General features: G+C 42.1%; 1 protein-coding gene across 1 annotated transcript in view; it reads right to left on the reverse strand.

Moving 5' to 3' along the window:
* LOC146561275 (filamin-A-like) overlaps positions 1–16,798 on the reverse strand; it is a 32,612-nt gene extending 15,814 nt beyond the window's left edge. Inside the window, exons 1-13 of the mRNA XM_085243189.1 lie at positions 16,697–16,798; positions 11,416–11,553; positions 11,210–11,312; positions 11,080–11,127; positions 10,538–10,653; positions 6,849–6,986; positions 6,643–6,745; positions 6,513–6,560; positions 5,971–6,086; positions 2,281–2,422; positions 2,151–2,183; positions 1,951–2,064; positions 1,631–1,746 (exon numbers count right to left, since the gene is read on the reverse strand). Of these exons, the coding sequence (XP_085099315.1) occupies positions 1,631–1,746; positions 1,951–2,064; positions 2,151–2,183; positions 2,281–2,422; positions 5,971–6,086; positions 6,513–6,560; positions 6,643–6,745; positions 6,849–6,986; positions 10,538–10,653; positions 11,080–11,127; positions 11,210–11,312; positions 11,416–11,553; positions 16,697–16,798 (1,317 nt within the window). The remainder of the gene's footprint in view (positions 1–1,630; positions 1,747–1,950; positions 2,065–2,150; positions 2,184–2,280; positions 2,423–5,970; positions 6,087–6,512; positions 6,561–6,642; positions 6,746–6,848; positions 6,987–10,537; positions 10,654–11,079; positions 11,128–11,209; positions 11,313–11,415; positions 11,554–16,696) is intronic.
* Positions 16,799–21,536: the final 4,738 nt, after the last annotated feature.

Consider the following 21,536-nt stretch of genomic DNA (forward strand, 5'->3'; position numbering starts at 1 on the left):
CCGCTATTTTTGAGTGCAAAAATGTGTGGTCTCCAGCTAATGGAAAAGGCTGATCGCACGATGTGCGCGTAGTGCTCTTTAAATAGAACAATTTGCCCCATTCTCTTCGCCCGTCATGTGGCCACATGTGGCGGGCTAGCAGGCTAGCAACATACAGGCCCGGGTTCGAGCCCTCGGCTCACTTCCCTCTGTATGTTCACCTGCTAGGGGGAGGTCCAGGCGGGCGATCTTGGAGTGAAAATTCCAAGGGATGACCCCTCGTAGCCTGGGCTTCCCCTGACTTTTTTTCTTTGCTTTGCTTTTTTTCATTTACCTGCCAGCAACAAACACACCTCCTTGTTGTCATGGCTACCAACGACCACTCTTCTTGTGCCAACAAGTCATTGCCTGACAAAACATTATTTCCTATGTTTCCCTGGCTTTTTTGCCTTTTTTATTTCTTGTGTTTTAGACAAAAACAAAAGAAAAAGATCTACAGATTCAGGCTTTTCTTTACCTGTGGTAGTCGGGTAGAATGACGTCACTGACACTGCTTTAATATGAAAACAAACTTTCTCAAACAAAAAACAAAAACAAAAAAGGAGTGGGTCGGTGTGTCATCTTTACCGAGCACCATACATGTTTTGCTTCACATTCAAATTATTATTTTTCCTTTTCAAAAATAATTCAGAGAGAAAAAAAACAGAGAAGTCAAATATATCAAATTTGCACGAATCTTCTAGTGAAGGTGCCTCCTCCTTCTGACCTTAGGGTAACTAATTTCTCAGACAGTGACATGACAGTGCGCTGGGAAGCTGCAGCTGATGATGATGTTTCTTACCTCACTAAGTGGAGGCGACCTGAGACAGGTGGGGAAGAACTATTGGATTGTTGGGGTACATATTATGAAGTAAAAAAAATACAATATCTCAATAAACTGTTGTCCTGTGTCTTAAGGAGTATGAGATATCACTGTCTGCACTCTATGGAGATGGAGCTCAGAGTGAAGCTGTGGCCATACGCTACAGCACCTGTGAGTCACACATTTTCTGATCCTGAACGTTTGTCAAACTCAGGAGGGGAGAGCCTGAAACCATTTACCTAAGTCACATTAGCAGCAGTGTTCAGCCTAAAAAATAGACAAGTTAAAAGTCATGCATCCATATTATTTGTTTATTTATTAAATTATTTTCGAGACACTGTTAGTTGTTAGAAGCCAGTGTTTTAATGACAGGACATATATGACAGTAATGAGACAACCTAAGATATCCAAGATTAGCACAAAAACACAAATAGAATCACAGAAAGCGTGTTTCTCTCCCGTTAGTCTTTAGGCCCAGTTACCTTTTACTTTTCTGTGGTCAGTAGCCCTTCATGTCATATTCTGTCTCTATGTACAATATAGCATTACTAATACAATAACCTATATGTAAATGAACTTCATTGTGTAATTGATGGCAGTTCTCAAAGTACTAGTCACTTAAAGGTTAAATTTCACATCGAAATTCTCATATTATATTCTATTTGAATGTTTAAAAAGAAAAATATCACAGTATTTATGCTTTCACTGAGCATATACCTGCATCAATGATAAACTCTCAAGGCTGAAAAGTCCTGGCTTTGGTCAGCCACGGTCCACGCACACGCACACGTCACCAATCCCTGACTGCTTGATCATAACAGCAATTGGGCTGCTGGGAACATGACGGGCGTTCTTCTTGATGTTAACAAGGTGCTCACCAATCTCCCTGGGAACAAACGAGATTCCTAAGACAGACCGACAAAACAGATGTTAACAACGCTTATTCTTGTGTGTGCATGCAGCCCGTTTCAGTTGCTCCTGCTTCTTTCTCCACGCTTTAACTTTTATTACTTTCCCCCTCTGTCTTTTACTTAAGGGTTAATAAAGTATTTGGATTCTGATGAGTCTCATTGTTTAGCAAACTTCTCACTTATCAGACGGACACTCACCAATGTGAGCGTTACGCAGCATCTTCAGCAGGCAGGGCTCCTCTGGGCCTGAGGGTGTTGTAAGAGGGGCTGTCAGCTGGCTGAGGTCAAGCTCGCCTATGTCCAGTGGAATATCTGCAGCAGAGCCCGCCTTCAGTGAAGTATGTTGGCTGGAAGGCTTTCAGGCCCGTCTTTGCCACTCCAGGGTCAGAGACCTTCACCTTGTTTGGATGACAGCCTGCTCTGATATTCATCTGTGGGCACAAACACCAAAACTCAAGAGACTTTTCAGTGAGAAGAAAAGGCAAACCTTGCATGCCAGAGTGAAAGTGAGAGTGTGTGAGTGCATACTCCCCCTGAATGGACTCTCAGGGATGTTAGCGTCTCCCCAGGAGACCATCACAGTGTGCTTCACAGGCTTACGTGGGGTGCAGGTGTATGTGCTGTTGCTATTATCCTTAACCTGGACATCCACAGAATTGACTTCACCATCCTGTGCAGAAGACAAGGGATTATAGTTCAATCAGATTTAACACACTGTATTTTTCGGACCATAAGGCGCACTGTCGATGAACAGGTCTGGTTTCATACATGAGGCGCACTGGACTATAAAACGCATTAAGCGAAACAAAACAGCCAGATAAGTCAAACTTTACTCAACTCTTTCTTCTTGCTTCTTCCACTTCCGTACCATTGATTCATTCATGTTGAAATCTCTCGCAGCTGCTCTATTCTCATGTTCTACTGCGTGACTGACAGCCTTGAGTTTGAAATCCGCTTCGTCAGCATGTCTCTTAACAGGTGGCATTTTGGGGTCATGATCCACACACAATACAGTAATATTATGTTGCAGCACAGTACGTATCACTCCGCCAGGCTCCTGACTACGTAGCCGTAATGCTCCGACAATCCATCAAGCGGTGCGACTTCGTAGCTTACCAAAGTCGTACTAAAACATTTTTTGACAGATTTTTAAGCGCCGTGTATTACATAAAATCGGTTCAAGGTCAGTAAGCACAACCACAATTCATACATAAGGCGCACTGTCGATTTTTGAGAGATAATTAAAGGATTTTAAGTGCGACTCATAGTCCGAAAAATACGGTACATACAATATATTTAACATATTTGTGATCATATACAAAGCCAGATATACCTGGGCTATAATTTTCAGAGGAGCTTTTCCTCCTTGCTTGGCATCAACTGTGAGTTCACTGGGTTTTCCAACAGCCAGACCACTGCTCTGTAGGCCTGGACCGTACGCCTTAACCTAGAGAAAACTATTTTAAACAAACAATTAAAAAAGGAACAAGTCAAAGATCTACTATAGCCAAAAGATCATTTACAGACTATAGCGCTGTGAAAAAATATTTGCCTCCTTTCTGATTTCGTATCTTATTCCATATTTGTCACACTTACACGTTTCAGATCAATAAATGTTAATATTAGACAAGAATGTCTAATATTAAACGGCAGTTTTCAAGGGGAAAAAGCTATCCAAACATACTTGGTCCTATATGAAAAAGTAATTGCACCGAATTAAATAAATTCTAACAACAGCTTATCAAGTTTAAAGGCGCTTCTGCTGTTTAACACGACCTCTGCTAGTTTCCTCTTTCTGGCGCAAAGCGGGAGATAAACAAGCAAGAGAGACGGGACTTGTGGCAGAAACGCCGATCAGCTGATCATTGATCAGTTTCATGATTGAAGTAGCAGCAGGAGAGGGAGAACGAGAGAAGAAGAGGCAGCTGTGCAGCAAAGACACAGAATAACTCCAGCTTTTTGTCTTTTTTTTATTGTAGCTGAAGTATGGGACAAATCGCTTTTATTTTCAGCTCAATACAAAACGCATAATATTAACTCTGAATACCAGAGGATTCCGTTTTTTATGGCACGGTTGGCTCTACTAACTAACCATATGAATAAAATAAAGTTCACCAGTAACATCATAGCACCCACCCAACTGTACAGAAACTCCATCATGCTAGCTAGTACACAGTACGAGTTATTGTAACTGACTGTAAAAAGTTAGCACAAGGAAAATAAACTCCACCTAAACTTGGTTTGACCCAGATAGACTGCAGGTCATAACTTCTTACCTGAAGCTCATTTCACCTGACAGTCGGACTGGCGGCCGCCTTGCGTCTCTCCACCTCCAGTCCTTTCCCCCATCCACCTGCTGGCCTCCACCACTTGCTAATTTGACTGAATGTGTGAAAGCTCCACCATAGCCACTACCAAACAACTGAGTTCTTTTTACACGTCTGCCAGCATCTGTCCAATCCGCCACCTTTCACTGTTTACACAGTTAGGAAAAAAAGACAACAACAACAACAAAACATTGGGCCATTTAAAAGGCAAAATTAGCATCGGCCCACCGGGCAAATGGCCGGTATACCCGATGCCCCACAGACAGACTGAGGCCCCGCCGCTATTTTTGAGTGCAAAAATGTGTGGTCTCCAGCTAATGGAAAAGGCTGATCGCGTAGTGCTCTTTAAATAGAACAATTTGCCCCATTCTCTTCGCCCGTCATGTGGCCACATGTGGCGGGCTAGCAGGCTAGCAACATACAGGCCCGGGTTCGAGCCCTCGGCTCACTTCCCTCTGTATGTTCACCTGCTAGGGGGAGGTCCAGGCGGGCGATCTTGGAGTGAAAATTCCAAGGGATGACCCCTCGTAGCCCGGGCTTCCCCTGACTTTTTTGCTTTGCTTTTTTTCATTTACCTGCCAGCAACAAACACACCTCCTTGTTGTCATGGCTACCAACGACCACTCTTCTTGTGCCAACAAGTCATTGCCTGACAAAACATTATTTCCTATGTTTCCCTGGCTTTTTTGCCTTTTTTATTTCTTGTGTTTTAGACAAAAACAAAAGAAAAAGATCTACAGATTCAGGCTTTTCTTTACCTGTGGTAGTCGGGTAGAATGACGTCACTGACACTATTTAATATGAAAACAAACTTTCTCAAACAAAAAACAAAAACAAAAAAGGAGTGGGTCGGTGTGTCATCTTTACCGAGCACCATACATGTTTTGCTTCACATTCAAATTATTATTTTTCCTTTTCAAAAATAATTCAGAGAGAAAAAAAACAGAGAAGTCAAATATATCAAATTTGCACGAATCTTCTAGTGAAGGTGCCTCCTCCTTCTGACCTTAGGGTAACTAATTTCTCAGACAGTGACATGACAGTGCGCTGGGAAGCTGCAGCTGATGATGATGTTTCTTACCTCACTAAGTGGAGGCGACCTGAGACAGGTGGGGAAGAACTATTGGATTGTTGGGGTACATATTATGAAGTAAAAAAAATACAATATCTCAATAAACTGTTGTCCTGTGTCTTAAGGAGTATGAGATATCACTGTCTGCACTCTATGGAGATGGAGCTCAGAGTGAAGCTGTGGCCATACGCTACAGCACCTGTGAGTCACACATTTTCTGATCCTGAACGTTTGTCAAACTCAGGAGGGGAGAGCCTGAAACCATTTACCTAAGTCACATTAGCAGCAGTGTTCAGCCTAAAAAATAGACAAGTTAAAAGTCATGCATCCATATTATTTGTTTATTTATTAAATTATTTTCGAGACACTGTTAGTTGTTAGAAGCCAGTGTTTTAATGACAGGACATATATGACAGTAATGAGACAACCTAAGATATCCAAGATTAGCACAAAAACACAAATAGAATCACAGAAAGCGTGTTTCTCTCCCGTTAGTCTTTAGGCCCAGTTACCTTTTACTTTTCTGTGGTCAGTAGCCCTTCATGTCATATTCTGTCTCTATGTACAATATAGCATTACTAATACAATAACCTATATGTAAATGAACTTCATTGTGTAATTGATGGCAGTTCTCAAAGTACTAGTCACTTAAAGGTTAAATTTCACATCGAAATTCTCATATTATATTCTATTTGAATGTTTAAAAAGAAAAATATCACAGTATTTATGCTTTCACTGAGCATATACCTGCATCAATGATAAACTCTCAAGGCTGAAAAGTCCTGGCTTTGGTCAGCCACGGTCCACGCACACGCACACGTCACCAATCCCTGACTGCTTGATCATAACAGCAATTGGGCTGCTGGGAACATGACGGGCGTTCTTCTTGATGTTAACAAGGTGCTCACCAATCTCCCTGGGAACAAACGAGATTCCTAAGACAGACCGACAAAACAGCAGTGCGAGTGTGGTCAGGTCAGACCACTCCAGTATCTGTGTGTCATGGAGACCAGTATCTGCCGTTGATGGATATCCTATTGTAATCCAGGATGTAAAAGGTATTCTGTAATCACGTCTACAGTGATGTGAAAAGGTGTTTGCCCCCTTCCTAATTTCCTAGTGTTTTGCATATTTATCACACTTACATGTTTCAGATCATCAAACTGACCGACAAAACAGATGTTAACAACGCTTATTCTTGTGTGTGCATGCAGCCCGTTTCAGTTGCTCCTGCTTCTTTCTCCACGCTTTAACTTTTATTACTTTCCCCCTCTGTCTTTTACTTAAGGGTTAATAAAGTATTTGGATTCTGATGAGTCTCATTGTTTAGCAAACTTCTCACTTATCAGACGGACACTCACCAATGTGAGCGTTACGCAGCATCTTCAGCAGGCAGGGCTCCTCTGGGCCTGAGGGTGTTGTAAGAGGGGCTGTCAGCTGGCTGAGGTCAAGCTCGCCTATGTCCAGTGGAATATCTGCAGCAGAGCCCGCCTTCAGTGAAGTATGTTGGCTGGAAGGCTTTCAGGCCCGTCTTTGCCACTCCAGGGTCAGAGACCTTCACCTTGTTTGGATGACAGCCTGCTCTGATATTCATCTGTGGGCACAAACACCAAAACTCAAGAGACTTTTCAGTGAGAAGAAAAGGCAAACCTTGCATGCCAGAGTGAAAGTGAGAGAGTGTGTGAGTGCATACTCACCCTGAATGGACTCTCAGGGATGTTAGCGTCTCCCCAGGAGACCATCACAGTGTGCTTCACAGGCTTACGTGGGGTGCAGGTGTATGTGCTGTTGCTATTATCCTTAACCTGGACATCCACAGAATTGACTTCACCATCCTGTGCAGAAGACAAGGGATTATAGTTCAATCAGATTTAACACACTGTATTTTTCGGACCATAAGGCGCACTGTCGATGAACAGGTCTGGTTTCATACATGAGGCGCACTGGACTATAAAACGCATTAAGCGAAACAAAACAGCCAGATAAGTCAAACTTTACTCAACTCTTTCTTCTTGCTTCTTCCACTTCCGTACCATTGATTCATTCATGTTGAAATCTCTCGCAGCTGCTCTATTCTCATGTTCTACTGCGTGACTGACAGCCTTGAGTTTGAAATCCGCTTCGTCAGCATGTCTCTTAACAGGTGGCATTTTGGGGTCATGATCCACACACAATACAGTAATATTATGTTGCAGCACAGTACGTATCACTCCGCCAGGCTCCTGACTACGTAGCCGTAATGCTCCGACAATCCATCAAGCGGTGCGACTTCGTAGCTTACCAAAGTCGTACTAAAACATTTTTTGACAGATTTTTAAGCGCCGTGTATTACATAAAATCGGTTCAAGGTCAGTAAGCACAACCACAATTCATACATAAGGCGCACTGTCGATTTTTGAGAGATAATTAAAGGATTTTAAGTGCGACTCATAGTCCGAAAAATACGGTACATACAATATATTTAACATATTTGTGATCATATACAAAGCCAGATATACCTGGGCTATAATTTTCAGAGGAGCTTTTCCTCCTTGCTTGGCATCAACTGTGAGTTCACTGGGTTTTCCAACAGCCAGACCACTGCTCTGTAGGCCTGGACCGTACGCCTTAACCTAGAGAAAACTATTTTAAACAAACAATTAAAAAAGGAACAAGTCAAAGATCTACTATAGCCAAAAGATCATTTACAGACTATAGCGCTGTGAAAAAATATTTGCCTCCTTTCTGATTTCGTATCTTATTCCATATTTGTCACACTTACACGTTTCAGATCAATAAATGTTAATATTAGACAAGAATGTCTAATATTAAACGGCAGTTTTCAAGGGGAAAAAGCTATCCAAACATACTTGGTCCTATATGAAAAAGTAATTGCACCGAATTAAATAAATTCTAACAACAGCTTATCAAGTTTAAAGGCGCTTCTGCTGTTTAACACGACCTCTGCTAGTTTCCTCTTTCTGGCGCAAAGCGGGAGATAAACAAGCAAGAGAGACGGGACTTGTGGCAGAAACGCCGATCAGCTGATCATTGATCAGTTTCATGATTGAAGTAGCAGCAGGAGAGGGAGAACGAGAGAAGAAGAGGCAGCTGTGCAGCAAAGACACAGAATAACTCCAGCTTTTTGTCTTTTTTTTATTGTAGCTGAAGTATGGGACAAATCGCTTTTATTTTCAGCTCAATACAAAACGCATAATATTAACTCTGAATACCAGAGGATTCCGTTTTTTATGGCACGGTTGGCAACTCTACTAACTAACCATATGAATAAAATAAAGTTCACCAGTAACATCATAGCACCCACCCAACTGTACAGAAACTCCATCATGCTAGCTAGTACACAGTACGAGTTATTGTAACTGACTGTAAAAAGTTAGCACAAGGAAAATAAACTCCACCTAAACTTGGTTTGACCCAGATAGACTGCAGGTCATAACTTCTTACCTGAAGCTCATTTCACCTGACAGTCGGACTGGCGGCCGCCTTGCGTCTCTCCACCTCCAGTCCTTTCCCCCATCCACCTGCTGGCCTCCACCACTTGCTAATTTGACTGAATGTGTGAAAGCTCCACCATAGCCACTACCAAACAACTGAGTTCTTTTTACACGTCTGCCAGCATCTGTCCAATCCGCCACCTTTCACTGTTTACACAGTTAGGAAAAAAAGACAACAACAACAACAAAACATTGGGCCATTTAAAAGGCAAAATTAGCATCGGCCCACCGGGCAAATGGCCGGTATACCCGATGCCCCACAGACAGACTGAGGCCCCGCCGCTATTTTTGAGTGCAAAAATGTGTGGTCTCCAGCTAATGGAAAAGGCTGATCGCGTAGTGCTCTTTAAATAGAACAATTTGCCCCATTCTCTTCGCCCGTCATGTGGCCACATGTGGCGGGCTAGCAGGCTAGCAACATACAGGCCCGGGTTCGAGCCCTCGGCTCACTTCCCTCTGTATGTTCACCTGCTAGGGGGAGGTCCAGGCGGGCGATCTTGGAGTGAAAATTCCAAGGGATGACCCCTCGTAGCCCGGGCTTCCCCTGACTTTTTTGCTTTGCTTTTTTTCATTTACCTGCCAGCAACAAACACACCTCCTTGTTGTCATGGCTACCAACGACCACTCTTCTTGTGCCAACAAGTCATTGCCTGACAAAACATTATTTCCTATGTTTCCCTGGCTTTTTTGCCTTTTTTATTTCTTGTGTTTTAGACAAAAACAAAAGAAAAAGATCTACAGATTCAGGCTTTTCTTTACCTGTGGTAGTCGGGTAGAATGACGTCACTGACACTATTTAATATGAAAACAAACTTTCTCAAACAAAAAACAAAAACAAAAAAGGAGTGGGTCGGTGTGTCATCTTTACCGAGCACCATACATGTTTTGCTTCACATTCAAATTATTATTTTTCCTTTTCAAAAATAATTCAGAGAGAAAAAAAACAGAGAAGTCAAATATATCAAATTTGCACGAATCTTCTAGTGAAGGTGCCTCCTCCTTCTGACCTTAGGGTAACTAATTTCTCAGACAGTGACATGACAGTGCGCTGGGAAGCTGCAGCTGATGATGATGTTTCTTACCTCACTAAGTGGAGGCGACCTGAGACAGGTGGGGAAGAACTATTGGATTGTTGGGGTACATATTATGAAGTAAAAAAAATACAATATCTCAATAAACTGTTGTCCTGTGTCTTAAGGAGTATGAGATATCACTGTCTGCACTCTATGGAGATGGAGCTCAGAGTGAAGCTGTGGCCATACGCTACAGCACCTGTGAGTCACACATTTTCTGATCCTGAACGTTTGTCAAACTCAGGAGGGGAGAGCCTGAAACCATTTACCTAAGTCACATTAGCAGCAGTGTTCAGCCTAAAAAATAGACAAGTTAAAAGTCATGCATCCATATTATTTGTTTATTTATTAAATTATTTTCGAGACACTGTTAGTTGTTAGAAGCCAGTGTTTTAATGACAGGACATATATGACAGTAATGAGACAACCTAAGATATCCAAGATTAGCACAAAAACACAAATAGAATCACAGAAAGCGTGTTTCTCTCCCGTTAGTCTTTAGGCCCAGTTACCTTTTACTTTTCTGTGGTCAGTAGCCCTTCATGTCATATTCTGTCTCTATGTACAATATAGCATTACTAATACAATAACCTATATGTAAATGAACTTCATTGTGTAATTGATGGCAGTTCTCAAAGTACTAGTCACTTAAAGGTTAAATTTCACATCGAAATTCTCATATTATATTCTATTTGAATGTTTAAAAAGAAAAATATCACAGTATTTATGCTTTCACTGAGCATATACCTGCATCAATGATAAACTCTCAAGGCTGAAAAGTCCTGGCTTTGGTCAGCCACGGTCCACGCACACGCACACGTCACCAATCCCTGACTGCTTGATCATAACAGCAATTGGGCTGCTGGGAACATGACGGGCGTTCTTCTTGATGTTAACAAGGTGCTCACCAATCTCCCTGGGAACAAACGAGATTCCTAAGACAGACCGACAAAACAGCAGTGCGAGTGTGGTCAGGTCAGACCACTCCAGTATCTGTGTGTCATGGAGACCAGTATCTGCCGTTGATGGATATCCTATTGTAATCCAGGATGTAAAAGGTATTCTGTAATCACGTCTACAGTGATGTGAAAAGGTGTTTGCCCCCTTCCTAATTTCCTAGTGTTTTGCATATTTATCACACTTACATGTTTCAGATCATCAAACTGACCGACAAAACAGATGTTAACAACGCTTATTCTTGTGTGTGCATGCAGCCCGTTTCAGTTGCTCCTGCTTCTTTCTCCACGCTTTAACTTTTATTACTTTCCCCCTCTGTCTTTTACTTAAGGGTTAATAAAGTATTTGGATTCTGATGAGTCTCATTGTTTAGCAAACTTCTCACTTATCAGACGGACACTCACCAATGTGAGCGTTACGCAGCATCTTCAGCAGGCAGGGCTCCTCTGGGCCTGAGGGTGTTGTAAGAGGGGCTGTCAGCTGGCTGAGGTCAAGCTCGCCTATGTCCAGTGGAATATCTGCAGCAGAGCCCGCCTTCAGTGAAGTATGTTGGCTGGAAGGCTTTCAGGCCCGTCTTTGCCACTCCAGGGTCAGAGACCTTCACCTTGTTTGGATGACAGCCTGCTCTGATATTCATCTGTGGGCACAAACACCAAAACTCAAGAGACTTTTCAGTGAGAAGAAAAGGCAAACCTTGCATGCCAGAGTGAAAGTGAGAGAGTGTGTGAGTGCATACTCACCCTGAATGGACTCTCAGGGATGTTAGCGTCTCCCCAGGAGACCATCACAGTGTGCTTCACAGGCTTACGTGGGGTGCAGGTGTATGTGCTGTTGCTATTATCCTTAACCTGGACATCCACAGAATTGACTTCACCATCCTGTGCAGAAGACAAGGGATTATAGTTCAATCAGATTTAACACACTGTATTTTTCGGACCATAAGGCGCACTGTCGATGAACAGGTCTGGTTTCATACATGAGGCGCACTGGACTATAAAACGCATTAAGCGAAACAAAACAGCCAGATAAGTCAAACTTTACTCAACTCTTTCTTCTTGCTTCCTCCACTTCCGTACCATTGATTCATTCATGTTGAAATCTCTCGCAGCTGCTCTATTCTCATGTTCTACTGCGTGACTGACAGCCTTGAGTTTGAAATCCGCTTCGTCAGCATGTCTCTTAACAGGTGGCATTTTGGGGTCATGATCCACACACAATACAGTAATATTATGTTGCAGCACAGTACGTATCACTCCGCCAGGCTCCTGACTACGTAGCCGTAATGCTCCGACAATCCATCAAGCGGTGCGACTTCGTAGCTTACCAAAGTCCTACTAAAACATTTTTTGACAGATTTTTAAGCGCCGTGTATTACATAAAATCGGTTCAAGGTCAGTAAGCACAACCACAATTCATACATAAGGCGCACTGTCGATTTTTGAGAGATAATTAAAGGATTTTAAGTGCGACTCATAGTCCGAAAAATACGGTACATACAATATATTTAACATATTTGTGATCATATACAAAGCCAGATATACCTGGGCTATAATTTTCAGAGGAGCTTTTCCTCCTTGCTTGGCATCAACTGTGAGTTCACTGGGTTTTCCAACAGCCAGACCACTGCTCTGTAGGCCTGGACCGTACGCCTTAACCTAGAGAAAACTATTTTAAACAAACAATTAAAAAAGGAACAAGTCAAAGATCTACTATAGCCAAAAGATCATTTACAGACTATAGCGCTGTGAAAAAATATTTGCCTCCTTTCTCATTTCGTATCTTATTCCATATTTGTCACACTTACACGTTTCAGATCAATAAATGTTAATATTAGACAAGAATGTCTAATATTAAACGGCAGTTTTCAAGGGGAAAAAGCTATCCAAACTGTTATGATATTTTGATACCATAGTAGCATTTACAGGATATTGTTTTATACAGGAAAACTGTTACTCAATATGGCCCATCTACTAGTTGTTTTTCTCTTTCTCCCTGACCCAAGAATTAATGTGTAGGACTCACAAGCTGGTACCCCAAGGTCGAAAACACCACAGAGATGAGACCACTTCCTTACTCCCATCCTCCCTCTTTCTTTATCTCCTGGAAAAGGCTCGTTAAAGGCTAGGTGGTTTGTTTCAGAATTCACTAATGAAAGAACTCTGTATTTTATGTCTAGGAGTGTATTTTGCTGGGATGATCATAAATTGTAGCTGAGCTGATAAACTACACACAGGATACTTCTTTGCTCACAAGGCAGGAAGACGTTTCCTTATTTAGTCTGTACCGGTTTGAACTGGGAAAGCTGACACACGAACCTTTTTTCCTCTATATAAACTGCTGTGTATCAAATAAACCTTTGAGTCGATTGGGAAGGCAACCTAAAGCAGTCTCTGTTTTCTTGTTCTCCCAAGCTGCTCCCGAGCTCGTACTAACACGCTGAATGGCACACCTGAGTGTTACTTTAAATAATTAGGAATCTTAGAAGGAAAGGACAAAACTCTGCTTATCGCTCACGCCACGGAGGAAACCCGGGATGGCAATTTCCTTCAATTTTGGTGTCAGAAGTGGGATTACTGACAGAAGGTAAATATGCGTCTTTCATATTTATATAAAGACCTATTATACCTCTCTCAGTGATCGATCCATAAAAAAACGGGATATGCTGACGAAGTTTCACTTAGTGATCCAGAGAGATACACTGACTGACTTCCTCAGTCCCCGAATAAAGTAAATTAACCCTTGTGTGGTGTTGGTGGACACAGGAAGTTGCCTGTTGTCTTGAATATTTTAATTTTGTTTAAGTTGCTCACTCAGAAAGAGTGACACAGGAAGTTGCCTGTTGTCTTAAATACTTCTCGTTAAGTGAGAAGTTGCTCACCAAAGAGTGACACAGGGAGAAGTTGAACGGGTCTCACAGACCCGATTACCATACAAGGGTTAAAAGCAGTAAATTAAAAGCAGAAAGACACAGGAAGTTGCCTGTTGTTTTACGAGAAGTTGCTCGTTAAGCGAGAAGTTGCTCGCTAAGTGAGAGTTGCTCACACAAACAAAAAATTGCTAGCAATAAATTTAAAGTGACCTCAGCTGTGCCGCAGCGAAAATACTAACATAAATCCTCCTAGCGTGTAAACCCCTCTGGAAATCACTGAACATGGGTCAGAATTATTCAAAGACCACAGACAGGTCCGATAAAAAATCTAAAGTACCTGTAAAACCAAAAATTAATAAAATACAAAATAAAGTCTCAAATAACGGCTCAGTATAACTCCCATTTCCGGTTACGTGTAACCTACGTCCGCGAATCGGTGAAGACGTCCATGATCACGTATCCAGAACATGCGGGAGTGCTTATGTGACTGACTTTGTTTACAACTTAAGAAGTTCAATGCATTCTAATTTATTTTCGGAGCCTTATCCCGAACGATTATCGCCAGAAAACAGGTCAGTAGAAATGTTGAATATCATTTGTGATAAGAAAAGTAGTCTGCTTAAAAAGTCCTGTAGAAAATATATGATAGAATGCTGCGACGTGATGCATCAAATGTTACCGCTATGGACAAAAGGAGGGTAAATAATGACAAAGTCGCCGATTTCTTTAAGAATCTAAAGAAATTCCTGCTAACAATGTCCAGAGACAAAATTGACTTAAATGCAGTAACTATGTGTAAACAGAAGCCTGATGAATCCATCCTAGTATTCATAAAACGCTTTATGCACTGTTGGACAAGCTAGAGGTGCAAATTTAGCTCAGTTTTCCAGCAGCCGCAGACACCCAGAGCAAAAATGAATTTGTGTATTTCATTTAACATAAAGGGTGAAATGTTTGCTGACACTGATAACAGCTTATGTTTTCTCTGCCCTATGTACCGACATGATGGAGAAGGAACATCCTCTGTGTCAGCTGGACCCTCAGCAGAGAATGAACTCAACATCCTTTTTGTCCGGTACTCTATGTCACACACTGTGCCAAAAAAAAACGTGTACAGACGCCACTAACAGGTAATCCCATGACTGGGAGCCACACTTTTGTTTCTCTAAGGTCAAACAGTGATTTTGTCACATAACTCAGACATAGGTTATGATATAACTACACCATGTCGTCACATAGATCTAACCTACCCTATCGACTGTACTATTTCTGCACTTATGTTGCCAGCTGAATACCAGAATATGACATTATGGTCAAAAAGTGAGAATGATATAGGATTTATTGACTGTACACTTTATCACGTACACCTATTAAAACACAACAAGCAGTATATGTCAAGCAGCATCCCATTTCCACGGAAAAAGCCGCAGCCCTAGATGTCATGATAGGAGATTTATTGACTACAGGAGCAATAAAGCCCACACTCCTGTCAATCCTGTGCCAAAGCCTAACAAACCTGGCGTATGGCGTTTCATACAAGACTTGAGGCAAATTAATGCAGTCAACATGCCTCTGCCACCTCTCGTTTCAGATGTTCACAGCATATTGACATGCATTGCATACACATTTTACCGTGGTGGATTTATGCTCCGCTCCTTTTTCTCAGTACCTGTGACACACAGCCGTTATTTGCATTCACACATAGAAATAAGCAGTACACTTGGACTCGTTTGCCCCAAGGCATGATAGACAGCTCTGCTGCTTTCTCAATGGTGCTCCACTCCTCCAGGGCTGCACCCTGATCCACATGTGGATGACCTCCTCCTCTGTGCTGAAAGTGAAAAACTGTGTCAAACTGCTACACACATGCTTCTCCAGCACCTCCAAAAGACTGGCCACAAAGCATCTGCAAAGAAAATGCAGTACTGTCAGACTTCTGTTCAATATTTGGGATTCACACTGTCTCACGGAAAACGTTCCATGACTGCAGACAGGGTCAAAGCTGTGACCTCTGTCCCTCGTCCCACTACACAGAAGGAAATGTTGTCCTTCCTAGGCATGGTGAACTATTGCAGACAGTGGATACCAGACTGTTCTTTTCATGACCACATTCTGCGTGACTGTTGTAAAAAAGACAAGCCTCCTCGAATACTGTGATCCACAGAAATGACTGTCTCTTTCAATGCATTAAAGGGAGTGCTGACCTCCGCCACTCAAAGGTGCTGCCTGAATTGTTCAGGAATGCCGGCCTGCCTGAGGGCAGTAGTAGCTTGCTCTATCATGATAAGGGACTGCGAGAAGCTCACACTCTCACATGACACTATTCTACACACCAATCACCAGGTCACGACCATTCTAGCAAACATAACTACACAACACATGCAAATCTCACCATAAAAGCGAGCAGCACACCCAATTCGCCAGCACATTTATTGATCCTATGCTGTGTTCTTCTGACCGACAGGATGGCTCAGACAGGCTTGACGTTCATGACTGCATGACACGTATACAGGAATCCACAGCACCACGTCCAGATTTAGAGCAAACACCTATCTCAGACTCAGCCACGGTTTATGTGGACGGGTCCTGTTCAAGGCCGAATGACAACTCATTTCTTTGTGGCTATTCAGTGGTGACATTGCCTGACATCATACTAGAGGCTCACTCATTACCATTTCACTCAGCACAAAAAGCAGAGCTCATGGCTTTAATACGCGCCTGTGAGCTACATTTGGATAAGCATGTGACGATTTACACAGACAGCCGCTATGCATTTGGCGTTGTGCATGACTTTGGCACATTGTGGAGACAGAGAGGATTTAGATCTGCTGATGGAAAATAAATTGCTAAATTGTGATTTTGTTCAAAGACTTTTTCAGGCTATACAGCTGCCATCGGCCGTTGCAGTTGTAAAAAACGAAAGGACACAGTACAGCTGACACAGACGAAGCAACAGGTAATGCCTTAGCAGACGTGACAGCCAAGGCTGCAGCTGCATCACAGCTCCCACCTCCGCAGGAAGTATTATCTGTGCCCCTACAGCTGCCACTTGTTACACTCCCAGACTATTTAGACACAAATGTTGATTTAAAATTCATACAAGAGCAAGCCTCTGCATGTGATTACACCTATTGGGAGAATAATGACTGTACCTTAGATGACAGAGATGGCTTATACAAAATCTTAAGGGTTTGATTGCCCTCCCATATTCCCTGATGCCAGTCCTTGCCCGACATTTTCACTGTGTGAGTCATGTCGGACAAAGAGGGGTAATAGGGGCAATAAAATCAAGATTTGTAATTGAGAAAACATCACACGCAGTAAAACGCATATTAGCAACCTGTCTAACATGTGCACGAACTAATGTAGGTAGCTCAAAAGCAAAACATCAGCATTTACCACAACCAGATTTTCCATTTCATACATTACAAATTGATTTTACACATATGCCAGCACAAGGAAGCATCAAGTACTTACTGGTAATAGTGGATCAATTTAGTAAATGGGTAGAAGCTTATCCAACCTCAAAAGAAACTGTAGAAGTAGTCTGTCAAAAGTTGAGCAATGAAATAATACCCAGATTCGGAATACCTCACCAAATTAACAGTGATAGAGGACCTTCATTCACATGAGAAGTAATTAAAAAATGTGCTAAAACTTTAATGACCTGGGTCAAATTACTTACTCAAGTCCTGTGTGAGATTAGAATGACTCAATCTGAAGTAACCAAATTATTTCCATTTGAAATAAGACTATTTCCAAGACCATGGTCAGCTTCCAGAGGGGCACCGCTAGTAGAAGGTGATGTATATTGCATTGTCCACTGATGTTCACAACCTGATAGAAAAACTGAATAATAACTATCAGAAAGTTTGTCTCTCTCAGCCTTTCCCCTCCACAGTTCCACCAGTGGAGACAAGGAGATGCATGTTGGAGAAGCCACTAAAACCAAGGACTCTCTGGGAGGCCGCGCGTGTTCCAGCCCCAGACTGTACTGGCAGTGACGAAGAACCAGCATCCTCACAGACGGACAACCTCAGTGGATTCATGCCAGCAGGGTTAAGACCAGCCCAATCGGACCATCTCAGGCGTCGGATCAAGCAGACGACATCTCCGGCGAGCCAGCGCCCGGAACTAGAGCAAATAAACACACACGGGTAGATGACATCTCCGGCGAGCCAGCGCCCGGATCCAGTGCACACACGCAATCACTGATTAACACACAACGTCTGAAAGAACAACGACAAGGTACTCAAACATCCAGCAGGAACAGAAAGCCAAAAGTACCACATGATGTCTAACCTGATAAAGCCAGACTCATTCCATCCTGATAATGGAGAAAATGAAATGCCCATTGTCATCATACGACGCTTATTCAATGTCTCTCGAACCTGGGACCAGGCCAGGAGACGACTGAAGAACTGTTTTTCTTATATACTTTCTTATATATTTAGGTTATTTATCATATCTATCGCATTAACCTTAGGATTTCTCTTTGCTATTTTGTATTGTAAACTGCAACCATGTTCACATTTCTGCAGGTCATATTTTGCTGACTATACCTCATGCTCCATTTTGCAAGACACCTACTTAATGCACTCCTCACGTTCCCTAAAATCAGTAAATAGCAACATAGACGCCACTAATAAACCATTTTATGCACCCTCTAGAACAGGAGCTAACGCCTGGTATGAAAATGCCAGAACAGCCGCTCGTGATTTAGGAAACAGTAACTGTTATGTCTGTTCAAAGGCTAATCCAGAACAGGTAATAGTAGGATACCCCATATCCGGTTTCCCCCTCACTGAGGGACTAGAGAAAATCAGCAGAAATAATGCTCTCTTTAAAGACGCTTTACAGTTGACTCTGAGCCCTCTCGACTGCCTACTTAGACACACACACACACCAACTAACCCTGAGACTCCATTAGGCGAATTATTGAAGTTATCTAATGACACCGCAGGGACCTGCGCCCCAATGAAACGCCCTAAGAATAGGTTAAAGCCCTCACTGCCCTTAGGACAGATCCCTCTCCATTTTAATACTAGTATGATATGTCTGCGCAGACTAAAGTTAACTGGCCCAGACACACACATAGATTATACAAAGGATAACTATACATTCTTCTCTGACTCCCCAGGTGCACGCTGTAATGAGACATGGCTAGCTGTCTCTGTGGCTGAAGTTGTATCATATCTGGAGGAACACACACACAGTTCAAGTTCGAGCAGAGAATCGATCATTGTTCCCCCAGACGGTGTATTAAATGACACTGACTGGGGGGAGTTAGTTAAATCACACATGGTCACGCGCCTGACCAGACCAATCCCACATGCTTATTGGTTGTGCAATAATACCCTTAGATTAGCTTTACCTGTTAATTGGACCGGTACCTGTGGTCTAGTAACCGTTGATGTATGCTGTACTTTCATTCCCAATAATACCGCTCCTAACGGTTCATTCACACAAGCTATGAATAAACTTGAAGCATTGCAGATAGAACTAATTGCCAATACAAGTCACGGTCAGTGGCTACATAAGTGGCTACAGGACACGTTTGGAAGATGGAAGGAACTAATTGTAGCCTTTGTAACCGTTGCAGCATGTTTTTGATGATTATTGTCTGTTGTGTGGTACCCTGTGTACGTTCAATGATAACCCGTATAGCTACTAGTACAGCTACTTCAATGTATTTGCAATTGGCACAAATTGACCCAGATTATGTGTCAGATGTCATCAATGATGTTCCTGATGTGTATATTGAACATTAGGTTGTGAACTATTACATTTTATGATTTGCTTTTTATATTATGTTATTACATTTGTGATTTTTCCTTTCTATTTGAGTTATTATTTTTAAAAATAATAAAAGAGGGGAACTGTTAGGTATTTTGATACCATAGTAGCATTTACAGGATATTGTTTTATACAGGAAAACTGTTACTCAATAAGGCCCAACTACTAGTTGTTTTTCTCTTTCTCTGTGACCCAAGAATTAATGTGTAGGACTCACAAGCTGGTACCCCAAGGTCGAAAACACCACAGAGATGAGACCACTTCCTTACTCCCATCCTCCCTTTTTCTTTATCTCCTGGAAAAGGCTCGTTAAAGGCTAGGTGGTTTGTTTCAGAATTCACTAATGAAAGAACTCTGTATTTTATGTCTAGGAGTGTATTTTGCTGGGATGATCATAAATTGTAGCTGAGCTGATAAACTACACACAGGATACTTCTTTGTTCACAAGGCAGGAAGACGTTTCCTTATTTGGTCTGTACCGGTTTGAACTGGGAAAGCTGACACACGAACCTTTTTTTTCATCTATATAAACTGCTGTGTATCAAATAAACCTTTGAGTCGATTTGGGAAGACAACCTGAAGCAGTCTGTGTTTCCTTGTTCTCCCAAGCTGCTCCCGACGTCGTAACTAACCCAGCTGAATGGCATACCTGAGTGTTACTTTAAATAATTAGGAATCTTAGAAGGAAAGGACAGAACTCTGCTTATCGCTCACGCCACGGAGGAAACCCGGGAAGGCAATTTCCTTCACAATGTTTTGTTGTTGTATTTGTTGTTGTCTTTTTTTCCTAACTGTGTAAACAGTGAAAGGTGGCGGATTGGACAGATGCTGGCAGACGTGTAAAAATAACTCAGTTGTTTGGTAGTGGCTATGGTGGAGCTTTCACACATTCAGTCAAATTAGCAAGTGGTGGAGGCCAGCAGGTGGATGGGGGAAAGGACTGGAGGTGGAGAGACGCAAGGCGGCCGCCAGTCCGACTGTCAGGTGAAATGAGCTTCAGGTAAGAAGTTATGACCTGCAGTCTATCTGGGTCAAACCAAGTTTAGGTGGAGTTTATTTTCCTTGTGCTAACTTTTTACAGTCAGTTACAGTAACTCGTACTGTGTACTAGCTAGCATGATGGAGTTTCTGTACAGTTGGGTGGGTGCTATGATGTTACTGGTGAACTTTATTTTATTCATATGGTTAGTTAGTAGAGCCAACCGTGCCATAAAAAACGGAATCCTCTGGTATTCAGAGTTAATATTATGCGTTTTGTATTGCGCTGAAAATAAAAGCGATTTGTCCCATACTTCAGCTACAATAAAAAAAAGACAAAAAGCTGGAGTTATTCTGTGTCTTTGCTGCACAGCTGCCTCTTCTTCTCTCGTTCTCCCTCTCCTGCTGCTACTTCAATCATGAAACTGATCAATGATCAGCTGATCGGCGTTTCTGCCACAAGTCCCGTCTCTCTTGCTTGTTTATCTCCCGCTTTGCGCCAGAAAGAGGAAACTAGCAGAGGTCGTGTTAAACAGCAGAAGCGCCTTTAAACTTGATAAGCTGTTGTTAGAATTTATTTAATTCGGTGCAATTACTTTTTCATATAGGACCAAGTATGTTTGGATAGCTTTTTCCCCTTGAAAACTGCCGTTTAATATTAGACATTCTTGTCTAATATTAACATTTATTGATCTGAAACGTGTAAGTGTGACAAATATGGAATAAGATACGAAATCAGAAAGGAGGCAAATATTTTTTCACAGCGCTATAGTCTGTAAATGATCTTTTGGCTATAGTAGATCTTTGACTTGTTCCTTTTTTAATTGTTTGTTTAAAATAGTTTTCTCTAGGTTAAGGCGTACGGTCCAGGCCTACAGAGCAGTGGTCTGGCTGTTGGAAAACCCAGTGAACTCACAGTTGATGCCAAGCAAGGAGGAAAAGCTCCTCTGAAAATTATAGCCCAGGTATATCTGGCTTTGTATATGATCACAAATATGTTAAATATATTGTATGTACCGTATTTTTCGGACTATGAGTCGCACTTAAAATCCTTTAATTATCTCTCAAAAATCGACAGTGCGCCTTATGTATGAATTGTGGTTGTGCTTACTGACCTTGAACCGATTTTATGTAATACACGGCGCTTAAAAATCTGTCAAAAAATGTTTTAGTACGACTTTGGTAAGCTACGAAGTCGCACCGCTTGATGGATTGTCG

The sequence above is a fragment of the Mchenga conophoros genome, linkage group LG13 (assembly GCF_057382185.1).
Source record: "Mchenga conophoros isolate Kocher_MC1m ecotype Shallow Benthic linkage group LG13, M_conophoros_male_GT1.1, whole genome shotgun sequence".
Taxonomy (NCBI): Eukaryota; Metazoa; Chordata; class Actinopteri; order Cichliformes; family Cichlidae; genus Mchenga; species Mchenga conophoros.